Source organism: Emys orbicularis, chromosome 4 (genome assembly GCF_028017835.1).
Source record: "Emys orbicularis isolate rEmyOrb1 chromosome 4, rEmyOrb1.hap1, whole genome shotgun sequence".
NCBI classification, from domain to species: domain Eukaryota; kingdom Metazoa; phylum Chordata; order Testudines; family Emydidae; genus Emys; species Emys orbicularis.
The window spans coordinates 42898132-42912105 of record NC_088686.1 but is presented as its reverse complement, the minus strand read 5'-3'; the positions used below and the strand labels follow the sequence as shown (position 1 = coordinate 42912105).

Genomic DNA, 13974 nt, shown 5'->3' with positions numbered 1-13974 from the left:
AGATGATGATGATTGGGAGCACCGCCTGCTGTTTGGCAGCAAGAAGCCAATTAAAAAAAAGCCCACACGAGTCTCAAAACTGCACCTGCTCTTTCCCAGATCACTGAGGAGCGGCACACAGAGACAAGTAAATAAGCGGAAATCATGTTGATTCCTGCAGTGTAAGAACATCACAGCTAGAATGTCTGCCAGATGTAGCAGGACCAAATAGGTAAGGAAGTTAAGTGCCCGGGTCCCTTTAAGAGCTAGTGCAGCCAGAGAACAACTGGGCATCAGCCAGTAATGGAGTCCCATGGAGTAGCAATGCAGGGAAGGGCTCAATCTCCCTGGCCCCCTCATGCTCCTGTTACATGGGGGGTGCAGGGGAAATGGAAAGGAAGTTTCCTGTGAGCCAATTGAGGCTCTGAATGCACAATTTCTCTATTCTGCATTCAGTCCAGCTCGACCCACACAATCCCCATCTCTCAGGCACTGGAGACCTCCAAGCCAAAGCTAGCCAGCAGACAGAGGTGATCAGATGAGCAAAAGGGATTAGGTAAGCCATTTGCCAACCACAGGACATCTTCGGAGAGCAGGGAGAGGCGGCCAAGCAGCTTCAGGGCTCCATCTCGATACAGCCTGCGACCTGGCAAGGGAACGGGAAGGACATGTCAGATGGAGACTGGAACTTCGTGCTCAAAACTCTTGCACAGACACAAGGCAGCTAGAATATGCTGCAGTCAGGGAAGCAAGGGTGTGTCCGCACAGACAGCCTATACAAAACAACATGTCCCTCTTCATGCCTGGATACTATAGCAACAAGCACCCTAGACTGCTACTGATATATGGATTCATGCTCTGGCACACACAGGAGCTGCAAACACACACTGCAGTCATCATGCAGCTGCTCACAGGGAAGCTCTTGCTAGTTGCACTCAAATTCCCCAAGGTGAATTTGGGCCTCTACTTGAATAGACTTGTGTACCATTGGCTATGAAACTGGTGTGCCTTAACCATGTCAGCCCAAAGAGCCACTGGCTCGGGGGAAACAAAATTTGACTTGTGAAGACTCTTCGCACTCTATTCCCATCCCCAAAGAGCCCACGCTGAGCTGATCTGGGCCTCAGAGGGAGTGGGAGCTGATGCAGTTACTTGCAGAACCTCATCAACTCAACTCCTTCTTCAAACAGTGTGACGCTTGCAGGGGGTATCACTGGGAGGCGAAGTGAGGTGCCTCCTACAGATGGACTATGCTGCCTTGAAGGATACAAACTACCAGGCCAGAGGAGCCCAGATCTCAATGCCAACTGCCTGGTGGGGCTGTTCCAGGGCATATGCTAGGTGAACTCAAGGCAAAGTGTTGGGCAACAAGAAAGTAACATTCCATTCTACTTTGATTTTGCCTTAAAAACTATGGCCAGGACAGGCAGAACTATTGTATCTCTTCAATAGCATGAAATAGAGATTGTCACCCCAGCTGGGGAGGACAGCATTTCCCCACAGTACATCACTCAGCCCCTACTGGCCACAGATCCCTGGAAATTGCATGCTGCCACACCCAGCGGCCCACTCCTGCCATGGTGGAGACACATTGCCCACCATTTTGCTGTACCACACAGCTCCCTCCTAGCACAGTGGGGATAAGCTCTCAGGAGGCCCCATGTTGCCACACTCACCCCCTTCGTTCCCATTCTCAATGGGCTCTGCCGAGTAGAAGATATAATCAACTGTAGCTCCAAGGCCCATGGGCATGGTTGTGACCTCAGGGCGACCTCTCTGGGGCAAGAAGTGGCTATAGGCAGAGGTCAGATTAAGGTCATGCCGGATAACACCTGGAGACCTGCAGAGAAGAAACAGCTCCCCCATTCCCTCACATGGGAGAGGGGATGCAAAGCTCAGTGCTGGAATCTAAGCAAACTAAGCCACCTTCCTGATGCAGCTGTTTATAGACTATTTCTACACGTATTTTTCAATATATTTTAATGCTCATATAAGTGAGGGACTATTAATACCAATTCTACTAAGACACTGAGTGGACAGGGGCTCTCTCACCACCAACATACAGTTCTGCCAACGCACTGCATTCCTGACCTGCAGCACCAACCCTAGTGCAGCCTGGTATGGATCTGGCCAGCTGTAGACAGATTTTTCTAATTCTTTCCCATCCCTGCTGTGTTCTTTTTCTAGCCTGGGAGAAGGGACCATGGAATTATTTAAACCTTGACATTAATTTAGCTTCCTGTGTCCATTTTCCAAGCACCCCACCATGGCCACTCCAAGGAGGGGTGCCACTAGTTTTACGGGGTCCAGCTGAAGTCTCCCTCCCTCCAGGTTACCTTGGGAAGAAGAACTCTGGATCAGGATCATTCACCATGGTGAGATGCTTGGGCCAATGTGCAGGACGGTCTAAAAAGAAGCAGAGAGATTCCAATTTGACATGCCACTGGGCCTGGAGCAGTTTGTTCATTTTGAGTTTGAAACTTCCTCCCAGGAAGGTCTCTTATTCCAGCCCCAAGAATTCCTCTTTATCCTAAACATGGCCGCCTGGATAGGCACCCTTAGGAGTGATAGTACATGCTGGGAAGTCAGGGCAAGGTTCCAAAGCTGAATGCAAACTGTCCTGGAGGCCTAGGTACAGCGGTGCTGAAAGAGTAACAAGGTGATACCAGGCCAAAAACAAAGCCTAACCCCTCCCTCCCCCAAAAAAGTCAGTGGGCCGATCCCGGCAACAAATTAGTATAACCAACTTATCCAGGTCAATCAGCTCCTGTGCCTAGAGCTTTGGACATTACCACTGCCCAGAGGCTGATCCCTGTGGCCCTGTACTACAACCTTTGCTGTTAGAGAAACACAGACAGTCAGCACTGGGATCATGAAATGGGTTGCCAGCCCAGAGGAGGTGGGGAATGAGGAGAACAGAACCAAACACATCAAAAGGCCCAGAGATGAGGAGAGGTTCTGCTTCTCTAGTAGCAGATCTAATGCCAGCTTGTGGTCACCCACTGATGCCAACCCACATTAGCACAGAGGCAGCTCAGGTGCCACCATGGATTTCTTCCAGTGGAGCTGGAAGCGCAGAAGGAATGGAAAAATACCTGCCCCTCTCCAAAACAAAGGGAGGACAGAAAATAGACTGACCCCTCTCTTCCATTCCTCCACACAGGGGGTAAAACACATAAATCAGCAAATCAAGACTTGCTATACAAGGAGCAGGTCCGTAGCTGAGAGCTGCTGCTGAGCCCTTATGGAATCCACTTGTGCCCACGGGAGTATGATACAATGGTGGGCTCCCACCTTCCCCAATCCTTGCCTTTTCTGGGACTCATCCAGCCAATAACAAGCCAAGACTGGTCTCCACTTGTTGGCTTCAAGTCTTGCCAAAGGCAGCTCACGCCTGCAGAAAAGATGTTGAAGTAGGGAGAACTTGCTCCAGTACCTGGTTTAACATCTGTCACACCCTTCCACAGAATCAGATGTGCAGGTCGTTCACAGGCAGCATCACAGAAACGGAACTGAAGCAGGAAGTCCCGGCTGTACTTGCGTCTGTCTGCAGAGCAGAGCCAGTTCAAAGGAAGGAAATAACAAAGAAGTCAGCTCTCTCTTTAGGTTTCCATGCCAAAAATACTACCAGAGTACATGAATGATGGGTACAATATAAGAACCTGAATATAGAATAGACATGGTGATAGAAGAGGAAGAGACAATCTAGACTGCAGCCCAGCTACTCTAATACCTATTGCTGATGCACCCATCACTCTGGTCAGGGCCGGCTCCAGCATTTCTGCCGCCCCAAGCAAAAAAACAAAAAAACAAAAAAAAGCCGCGATCGGCAGCGGCAGTTCAGCGGCAGGTCCTTCGCTCCTAGAGGGAGTGAGGGGCCTGCCGCCCCCGAATTGCCGCAGGTGCCGCCCCTCTCCCTTGACCGCCCCAAGCACCTGCTTAAGCTGGTGCCTGGAGCCGGCCCTGACTCTGGTATCTGGGGGTTCCACAAATTAAGAGCTTCCCCTTCCCAAAAAATGGTCTACAGTGGCAAGATACCAGTCAATTTCTAAGCAAGGCATTTGGGGTGTTTATGACACAGGGAAACCCCTGCTTGAAGGGGGGAAAAGAGATATGGGTTCAGCCTGATTTCTAGGGAGTTCATATCCACTGAGCTTCCACCAAGAACACCCTGGCCTGGGCTTCATATGCTGAAGCATCTCTGGAAAGCAGAGTGAGAGCCTAAGTGGGCTCTACACCACACAGCGCTTTGAAGAAAAAGACAAGGCCCTTCAAGCTTACCCCAAATATGACTATGATATGTGAAGTACTGTGGGACATTCAGCTTCCAGCAAGTGCAGGAAGATGGCAGAAACCCAGGCTGAGATGAGTTGTGGGGCATACAAGTGATACAGTTCAAATCAGGTACTCTGAGAGGAGAGAATCCTTGTCAAGGAGAGTGCCTGGTGCAGCACATTCCCCAGTTCTGCCCTGGAGGTTGTGCCAATGTCCTGCCAAGAGTGGAGACTGCAGATCAATGAGAGGGAGCAAGACCCACACAATAATCATCTTTGTTGAGCCCACGTACACACCACAGCTCACCTGATTTCTTTGGCTGGCAAAGAGAGACATATTGACAGTTTCCCGTTATACCCAGACTGCTGTGCCAGAGTGGGGTTTGCAGCTTCCGCTGGTGCAGCTGCTGGGAGAAGTCTTCCTGTCCAGAAACCTGCATAAAGGCAGCATGGTAGAGGTGAGGGGAACAAAGCACCAGGAGGAAATGGTTAAAGCGAGGCCAGCAACATGCACAGGCACAACACACTCAGAGAGAATACACAGCACCCACACAGAGCCAAGCCCCAGCACAACCACTTGCACAGAATAAGTATCATGTAAATCTGTGGTGCAGCTACTAGCTGGGGAACATGTAGTAAAAAGGAGGGGGGGGGAGAAAGAGGGAAAAAAAATCTGTTTGAAATATTTTGTTCAAACCATTTTGAAAGCCAGTGCTTGAGAGCAAGCTTGGTATGTGTGTTTGGGTGCACAGCCACAGAGAGTATGTGTAAAGGAGCAGTGCTTGCATGGGCATATATTTCAGGAACAGAACTAGCTTTAGGCCCAACATTTAGATAATATTTCCATGAATATGGATTTGCACCTCCCCCTACAGTTACTATCACCCAAGTACAACAGCGATGGATGAGTGAAGGAGAATGACGAACTGACCAGTCCAGTTTCACCATCTGAGCTAACAACACAAACAAGCAACATCAGTGGTGAAAAAGAAACAAGATTTTAAAAATTCTCTCTGCTTCGGTAACCTCCACTGTTGTTAGGAACACAGAACATGATTTACTGTATGTCTATGAATTTGATGCTGAGTGGGGCTCATTCTTTATATGAGGAAGTAGCCTTATAATAGTGATCAGAGACACAACTACATAAATACTCTACTCCCTGCAATACAAAGAGCTGCTCCATGCCATTCCCTATCTACACCTACCTTCCAGGCTGGCATCCCATGGTAGGAGAGCTGACCATTCCGGATGAACTTGTACAATGGAGAATCAGGCACAGCGTTCAGGTCTCCACACAAGATGACAGGACAGTAGATGCCATCAACAGTTTTCGCAACCTTGTCAACCTCTGCTAGGAGCAAGGCCATCTGTGCAAGTTTGATATCTCCTCGGCGGGGATTATACAGCACATGAGTGTTAGCCACACACAGGGGGCTTGTTGCTTTCTGACCTACACCCTCTGGGAGTAGAGGTTGCAGCAGCAGCACCAGACCCACATTGTCTCTGTTTAGGATGTCCAGGCCAGGCCGGAAGTATTCTACAGGGCTGGCACTGATCAGCTGGAACCTGCTGTGCTTGTAGCAAACTGCGCAGCCATCTGTCTTTTTTCCTGTTCTCCGTTTGTATAAGCACACAAAGCCTGAAAAGAAACCACCACCCATCAGGAGGGCCCAAATGACCAGAAGCCTCGGCTCCTCTGTAGTGAGATGTAGAAAAGCATAGGAAATCTGTTTTGCAGGGTTTAAATAGCACAACCTCCCACTACTCCCCTGGGTAGACTGTTCTGTAGTCCAGCAGACCTCACTGGCAGGAAGATTTTCCTAATACCCAGTTTGAATTTTCCTCTTGCTCATTTTCAGCCCATACTTCTAGTTATGCCCTCAGGGATGCTCTAATCAATCTCTCTTCCTCTGGCTCATGCCCTTGTAGGCAGTACTGTCCTGTTAGCCATCATGTACCATCAAGTGTCTTTTGTTTTCTCTATATAAACCAGGCCCCTGATGAGTTTTGTTGCTTTCATCTGCCAATCTGGGGAAGAATCAGTCACAACAGGAACAAGACAACAATTGAAGAGGTGCAGATAGCTTCAGAAATGTGGCCATCAAAACCTGGGCTGGGGACTACTTCTGTAAACAGAAGTATAGCTCTGGAGATATCAACATGGAGTTTTCTCAGCAAGTCTCAACCTAACCTATAGAAAAGAGAGGGACATACCCATCATCCTGAATGTTGGCTCCAGCTGTTCCCAGTAGTGATTCTCCTGCACTTCCTGGAGACACAGAACCTGCAAGGAAGGCAGAGATCTAGCTCACTCCACCATTGTTTGGCTTTTTTGGGGGGGAGGGAGGGAGGGGAGAGGAGTTGTGACAGTGAGGGAAGAGAGGGAAAAACAGTTTCCCACACTTAACCCCTTCACCGAGAAATGCTATCTAAGCAACTTTTCCTCCAGCTAGAGCACTGGCTCTCAACCTTTCCAGACTACTGTACCCCTTTCAGGAGTCTGATTTGTCTTGCGTACCCCAAGTTTCACGTCACATAAAAACTACTTGCTTACAAAATCAGTCATAAAAAATGCAAGTGTCACAGCACACTATTACTAAAAAATTGCTGACTTTCTCATTTTTACCATATAATTATAAAATAAATCAACTGGAATATAAATATTGTACTTACATTTCAGTGTATAGCATACAGAGCACTATAAACAAATCATTGTCTACGAAATTTTAGTTTGTACTGACTTTGCTAGTGCTTTTTATGTAGCCTGTTGTAAAACTAGGCAAATATCTAGATGAGTTAATGTACCCCCGGAAGTCCTCTGCCACCCCCAGGGGTACACTACCCTTGGTTAAGAACCACTGAGATAGAGCATGCTCTACGACTTCTGAAGCGCATACTTCTCCTTCAGTTACCCAGTGGGAAAGCAAGAGTGAAATAAAATTCACTTCTCGTCCTTAGTGGTGAGCACACTTCTTCCTCAGCATGCTAAGCTAGCCTAAGGAATACAGAAGCAAGCAAGGAACAGGAAGTCCACCCCCATGTAGGCCTCATCTCTGGGCTTGTTCCAGATTGCCCTATAGGCTCTGACTCCTCCCCACAGACTGCAGCAGGCTGTCCTAGTCCTACTTCTATTAGGAAAAGTTGAGCCCCTACAATCAAAGAATAGATCCTAGTAAGGTTATAGGAGCCAGTGGGCACATACCCAAGGACCCTAATAACCCCAGAGGCACTGGCTTCACACCCCAAAAACTCTGGTGATAGCTGACATGAAAGAGCCTGGGTAGTACTCACATCAGGGTCCCAGTGCTGGATCTCCTGCAAGAGGTTTGGGAGACGATAGCTCCAGTCCAGGATATCTGGTTGGCAATGCAGGTAGAGATCAGGGCTCTGCTCCACCAGGTCCTGGGCCAGAATGTTGTAAGACATGACTCGGAATTCAAACAGAGGCCCATTCTCTGAGCCCAGCTCTGGAACAGCAGGCTGGGTAGAGAGATCCTCCCAGTCCCTCCATAAAATCTCTATATGTAAGAGAGAGGAAGACAGGTCAGGTCAGATATATGCTGGATATCTTTCCCTGTCCTATTTCCTGGAATGCTCCTGCTAGCTGGGACATAGGGATTAGCTGTTCTCTTGTTGCCTAAATCTGGACATCTTGAACTCTAAATGGGCCCTTGGATGATTTTCTTTGATTAACTTGAATAGCTGCCACCAGGGATGGAATGGCAGGGTCCTAGTGGGGAGAAAATGTTTTGGAAAAACTCAACCATTCTTTGGAGGCCATCTCTAGTATGAAGTGGGCACCTATGTTAACTTCACAGGAATTGTGATTAGCAACACTAGTCAACCCAATAATGCCAGAAGCCTTGGCCTTTCCATCAGGAAAGATTACTTTTATCATTTTCATTACCAGATGCAATCATCCTGGCATGGAAAGATGCAGCTTATGCCTAACAAACAGCAAGTGCAGACATACTCAGCTCACCCAGGATTTAGCATCCACATGCAGGGAGATCAGAAAGTTTTGTTACACTACCTCATCCCAATCTAGCACCACACGCTCAGAATCAAACAAGGTCGTATTACTACTGACCGTGGTAAGATCTCTCTGCTGGAAAAGGCTGGAATTGTCCTGTATCATAAAAGGGCCAGGCTGTGGCCTCCACTGGCACTATCTCTGTGTCATGCGCTAAGCTCCAGCCCAGCACAGCAGTATCTTCATCCTCCCTTTCCAGGGCTGAAGGGGTGCAGCCACTAATCTGGTGATCGGTCTGTGTCCTTACAGCTGACCATGCTGCAATGCCCACCATAGCCACACTTTCCTCTTCTGGTAATTTTGCCAGTGTGACTGCAACATGTTCCTTTGGTCCTAGAGACATTAAGGTATGTAGCTCATTGTGTTGCTGATCACTGCACCATGTGACCTCTGAAGCCACATTCAGATTGCTGAGGCTGGTCATCAATAATTCCGAGCCTTCCAGCCAGTCACTAGTCAGTGTGGCTGACACCTTCCCCACTGCTGGAGCAGTCTCACTGCTGTGTAGCCCACCAGCTTCCTCCTCCAGCTGCTGCTGCAGCAGGGCTTCCTCCTCTTCTGGGACTGACCTCCTGCTGGGCACAGAAGAGATGCCCCCTACCTGGGCGGTCGGGCTCTTCGCCAGAAGCACGTTCTTTCGACACGTAAAGAAAGCATCTGTCAAAAATTCAATACAAGACAATGGTTAAAATCCATGGCTCTCTTCACTTATTCGCTCATTTAGGCTAGAGAAATCAGTTACTATTTGGTGCAACAGAACGATTTGAATGCATCAGCAGCACGGAGTAGCTTCTCAAAAAAGGTGTATAGTTATAGTGCTGAGTAATTAAGGCTGCCTCTTGGACCATATTCTGACTTTAGTTATGCCGGTACAATGCCATTGACTTCAGTGAGGTGGTGCTGGTTTAACGGACTGTAAAATTTAGGCTGGTTTTATATTATTATTTATACAGTGCTATAAGTGGTCAGCAGAGCAGCATCTAAGCTATAGTACTGGCCCTTCTTTGGCATCTTCCATACAAACACAAATACATTGAGCCACATGGGGCAGAGACATCAGGAAGAAGTTCTAGCAGCTGACCTTTGGAATAGGTGAATTTTCAGGAAATGAACAAGGGTCCTCAGCTGGCAGCATATTTAGATATCAGGAATTTCCATAATTGCAGACACCCAATATAGAAGACCCATTCCACATTGAATTATCTTTTCAAATGCATATAAGAAAAGGAGTGGAGAGACCAACACAGGAAGCACAAACACGGAAGGAGATGGAAAAGCCCCATTAGGGAAAACACTACCATGAAAGAAACCATGGTCTGAGAATAGGAAGACCATGATATTCACTCAGTGGGTGACTGACACCTGTAATAGGCCAAATACTTCAGTGCACGCTCAACACAAGAACATACTAGTTTCACTAGTATCTCCCCTTTATACACTTCAAGATGATAAAAGCATGTGTGTTTTTGCTAATATCTCTGTGCAATCATGTCCCCATTACTGATTAGCATATTGTGATCTCTGCAAATCATTCATTTTCTTCTCCTGTTCCTTGCTCACTTTGTACACCCTGTAATGGAAGGTCACCCTGGATAACAGCACGCAAGAGTCAGCAATATCACTACAGGCTTTTACTGGCATTTTCTAAGTCAAAATATTTTGTATGTGTGAGAAGCAAAGCACTGACACAAAGAGACATATTCCCCGTATCAGTATATATCAGTATTTCTAATATGCTCAACACTGTCGTATCTAGGCACACCATTAGAATTTCTAGTAATAATAAGAACTAAGTATTATTATAATGAACAAGTGTGTAAGTTTGATTACAGAAAGGTCATTACAGTCACTGCTAAGCACGTCATAATGATCATCATGAATGTTAATTCATGCTGTGAGGATCTGGAAGAGCCCATCTCTCTTAGAATACCTTCTGCAATCCTGTTTAGAAACCGAGTTATATATGTATTACCAGAGATGGATGGTAAAGAGGAGGCATCCATCTCTCCCAGAGTCTGCTTACAAACCAATCATTATCTACCAAGCAATAGCAGAGGGCTAGGGGATTTCTCTTCAAGCTGTGAGGAACCCCACCCAATATTTGTCAGTATTTCAGCAGTATCCCAACCCCACATCCTGCTCCTCTGGCCATACAGGCAGAAATGGAGCTCTCACCATGTAAGCACCATCTAACTGAGATGGTCAGAGGAGTCATTACACAGGGAAGATGGGGCCAGAAAAGATCCCTCCTCCCCACAAATCCCCCAGAAGTGGAGGATAGCCTCAGATGCCATCATGATTGCACACTGGCGCATCAGCATAGCACTGAAGTACTGGCAGCACCCAGAAAGCTACAGAGAGGCTTTACTGTAGATACATAAAGTTCTATCTGTGAACCACCTGGGGATACTTTGGGTGAAAGGTGCTACAGAAATACAGTTTTTTAATCTGATATCGATTCCCCAATCCTAGCTCAGGACTACACTGGGAGCCTTTGCATGATCTGTAGATAGGATAAACCTTGAAATCCCATTTTAAGAGGCAAAAACAGGGGATTGAGGGCTTAATGACCACTTACTCATCAAAAGAACTTGGCAGCCACTTGATTAGTAAGTATCTCAACACAAGACTATTACACAGGTGCTCTCATCTGCCTTGTCTATAAGTGTCCTATAAAATCATAAATGGCTAAAACCTTCCAACCCAAAAGACCACCTTTACCCTACGCCACACTGCTGCAATCATGTTCAGTAGAGGCACTGAAGCCCCCATATTTCACAGGTGTTAGCAGGGCATTTAGAACTTGCTCCCCTCCCACCCTTCTTTTGAAACAGTTTGACTCTTGATCTTTAGAAGAGAGGTGACAATTAAGAGGGCGATGAGTGTGTGTTTTTCATTATTAGTCTATCTTTAACCTGGATATTGCTCATTGGAGATTGAGGAGTGGGAATGGTTAAGAGAAATGAATGGAACTACAAATCAGTTTGTCTATGTATAAATGCTATTCCAAAATAAGGTAGGGTGTGAATTTAGAATGGATTAGGTATTTCAGAGTAACTGCATATGTAGACAAGCGCTTATAAAAATGTATTTTTTAAGTATTCTCAAGGTACTTTGCTTCGGATGCATCCTATTTTATTTTATTTTGATGGGGGAGGATGTATAAAGTGAAAGGAAAAAAATAATTAAAATATAATAATTTTCTAAAGACATTCCCCTTGAAATTGTTTGCTTTAAGTACATTCCCCCAAGAAGAATGTTCTACTGCAGTGGTCCCCCAACTTTTCGCCTCACGCCCCCCCTCTTACCCCTGTCCACACACCACCACTCCTGAGCGGGGAGCGAGGCTGTGGCTCTGGGAGGTGGGGGACACGGACATGTGTAAGGGGGCTGAGGCTGGAGCCACAGCTGTGGGTGGGAGTGGAGCCTCAACCAGCAGCTGTGGCCAAGAGCTGAACCCAAGACGCAGGGCTGGCAGACAGGACCCCAGTCATGGGGCCGGCAGCCGGGAGCAGATTCCCAGACATGGGGTTGAGAGCAGAGCCCCGGGTGCAGGGCTGGCAGCTGATCCCCAGGCATGGGGCCAGCAGCCAGAGCCAGGAGCGGAGCTGAGTGGCACCCTCTCCCCACCCCTTGCGGGAGCTGGCCCAGGCCCCAGCTGCAGCCCCCCAAATGTTCCTCCATGCCCCGTGCTCCACAGATTGGGGACCTCTGCTCTATTGCTAGTAGTCAGCACTAGCCTGGAGGAGCCCATCTCTCCTGTAGATACACTGCTATTTTTTTTAGCAATCAGATTTGGAGTTTCCTGAGATCTGGAGGAGCTGCTCTCCCCTATACACAATGGTCAGAGCTGGGAGGAGGACCTAGAGATGGTCTCACCTGACCACTCCACCAAGCCTCCACTCTCTTTTAAACCCTCCTCTGATTAGCTATATAATTAGATGACTGAGAATCTTTACTCCTTTAAAACAAACAGAGAGAGAAAAAGAGAGAGAGAGAAATTGAGTAACTGTTCAGCCAGCTCTAGAGCACAGCTTCAGATGCCTCTCAGCCCTGCCTCCATCTGCCTAGAGCCCAAGCTCCTCAGGGCAGGGACCTTGTCTTCTGATGTGAAAGCACTTAGATCACTGCTAAGCAGCTCTTAAATTACAGAGGGACTGGAGGGAGGGCTGGGAAGTGGGCCCCTTGCCAGTTTTAGGGGCTACCTCACTTCTATTTAATGCCCCCCTTTAGTCTCACTACTGTTTACATTAAAGCAAGATACCTGACATTCAGGGCCCCCCTACTTCCTCTCCCCCCATAATTTTAGCACTGTTGCTAGGCCTATATAAACAATAACAATCAGGCCTGGAGCTATCCAAAACGGCCTGGGAGAAGTTGGTCTCCTCGGGGTTCCTCGGTCTACCCAGAGTTCCTCGGTGAGAGCTGGGGGAGGTACCCAAGAGGGCCTGGGAGAGCTGGTCTTTCTCGGATACATTGGTGAGAGCTAGGTGTCCCTTGAGAAGGCATGTCATCCCAGGGAGAGAGGAGGCCTGTCATCCCAGGAGCTGAGGTGGGTGAGCCCCGAGGGGGTAGGGGAGGCCTATCACCCCAGGCCCGGGAGCTGAGGGGGGGGTTATCCCCAGGGGGGTAGGGGAGGCCTGTCACCCCAGGCCCGAGACCTGAGGGGGGTCACCCCAGGGGGGTAGGGGAGGCCTGTCACCTGAGGCCCAGGAGCTGAGGTGGATGAGCCCCAGGGGGGTAGGGGAGGCCTATCACCACAGGCCCAGGAGCTGAGGGGGGGGTCACCCCCAGGGAGGTAGAGGAGGCCTGTCACTCCAGGCCCGAGACCTGAGGGAGATCACCCCGGGGGGGTAGGGGAGGCCTGTCACCTGAGGCCCAGGAGCTGAGGGGGATCGCCCTGGGGGGCTGTCACCTCGGGCCCGAGGTGATCTAATTGCTCCACGACCCGCCGGTCAGGGCGGGCTGCAGGAGTGTCCGCAGGACCCGTGCTCCGAGCTGCACCCCTGGGCGCAGGCAGTAGCCTGCCGCAATCCGCACGGCGGGGCCGGGGGCGGCGCCGCACGGGCCGTGGGAGGGGCCCGAGGAGGGGGGCTGTTACCTCGGAGGGCGCGGAGGAGCCGTGCCGCGGGCAGCAGCAGGTAGCAGAGCACGGTGCAGATCATGCCGCCCGGCCCGATCCTCTCCCAGCCTCTGCCCACGCGCCAGCCCGGCTCCGCCTCAACAACAACTTTATTGGGAGCCGCCGGCGGCCCGGCCTGGCCTTGGCCCAGCGCTGCCTCGCGCCCCCCGCATGGACTCAGCCCGCCCATCCTGGGGCTGGAGGGAGAAGGGTCCCGGAGACCGAGCGCGGCGGGGAGCAGAGCTGGGGGGATGAGGCTTGTAAACTTCCCCAGGAGCTCCTGGCCGCCTGCTCTCTCAGCCCCGCAGGCCCCGCGTCCCCACCGTGTGTGTATGAGTCTGCGTTGTGAAGCTGTGCTGTGTGTGATCCCGTTTGGGTATCCGCCCATCTCACACCTAGGGTTACCACTCAAGTTCCTAAACAGAGGATGCTGCACCAGCGGGAGGGGAGGGTACAGTTGGGGGGTGCGGGAGGGGTGTGTGTACTGAGAGGGGCATTTGGGTGGCACTGGAGGGGGTGTGTGTGTACAGGGAGGGTATTTGGGGGGTGCCTATGGCCGCACT

The 13974-nt window shown here is 49.5% G+C and overlaps 1 protein-coding gene across 1 annotated transcript; it reads right to left on the bottom strand.

Moving 5' to 3' along the window:
* Window positions 1–464: 464 nt before the first annotated feature.
* On the bottom strand, window positions 465–13601 carry ANGEL1 (angel homolog 1). The gene is made up of 10 exons (XM_065403963.1): window positions 13391–13601; window positions 8347–8946; window positions 7548–7774; window positions 6471–6540; window positions 5462–5895; window positions 4561–4687; window positions 3416–3526; window positions 2316–2385; window positions 1656–1819; window positions 465–625 (listed from the first exon to the last, which is right to left on the bottom strand). Exons 1-10 carry the CDS (start codon window positions 13599–13601, stop codon window positions 465–467), a joined length of 2175 nt encoding a protein of 724 aa, XP_065260035.1.
* Between the last annotated feature and the right edge of the window lie 373 nt (window positions 13602–13974).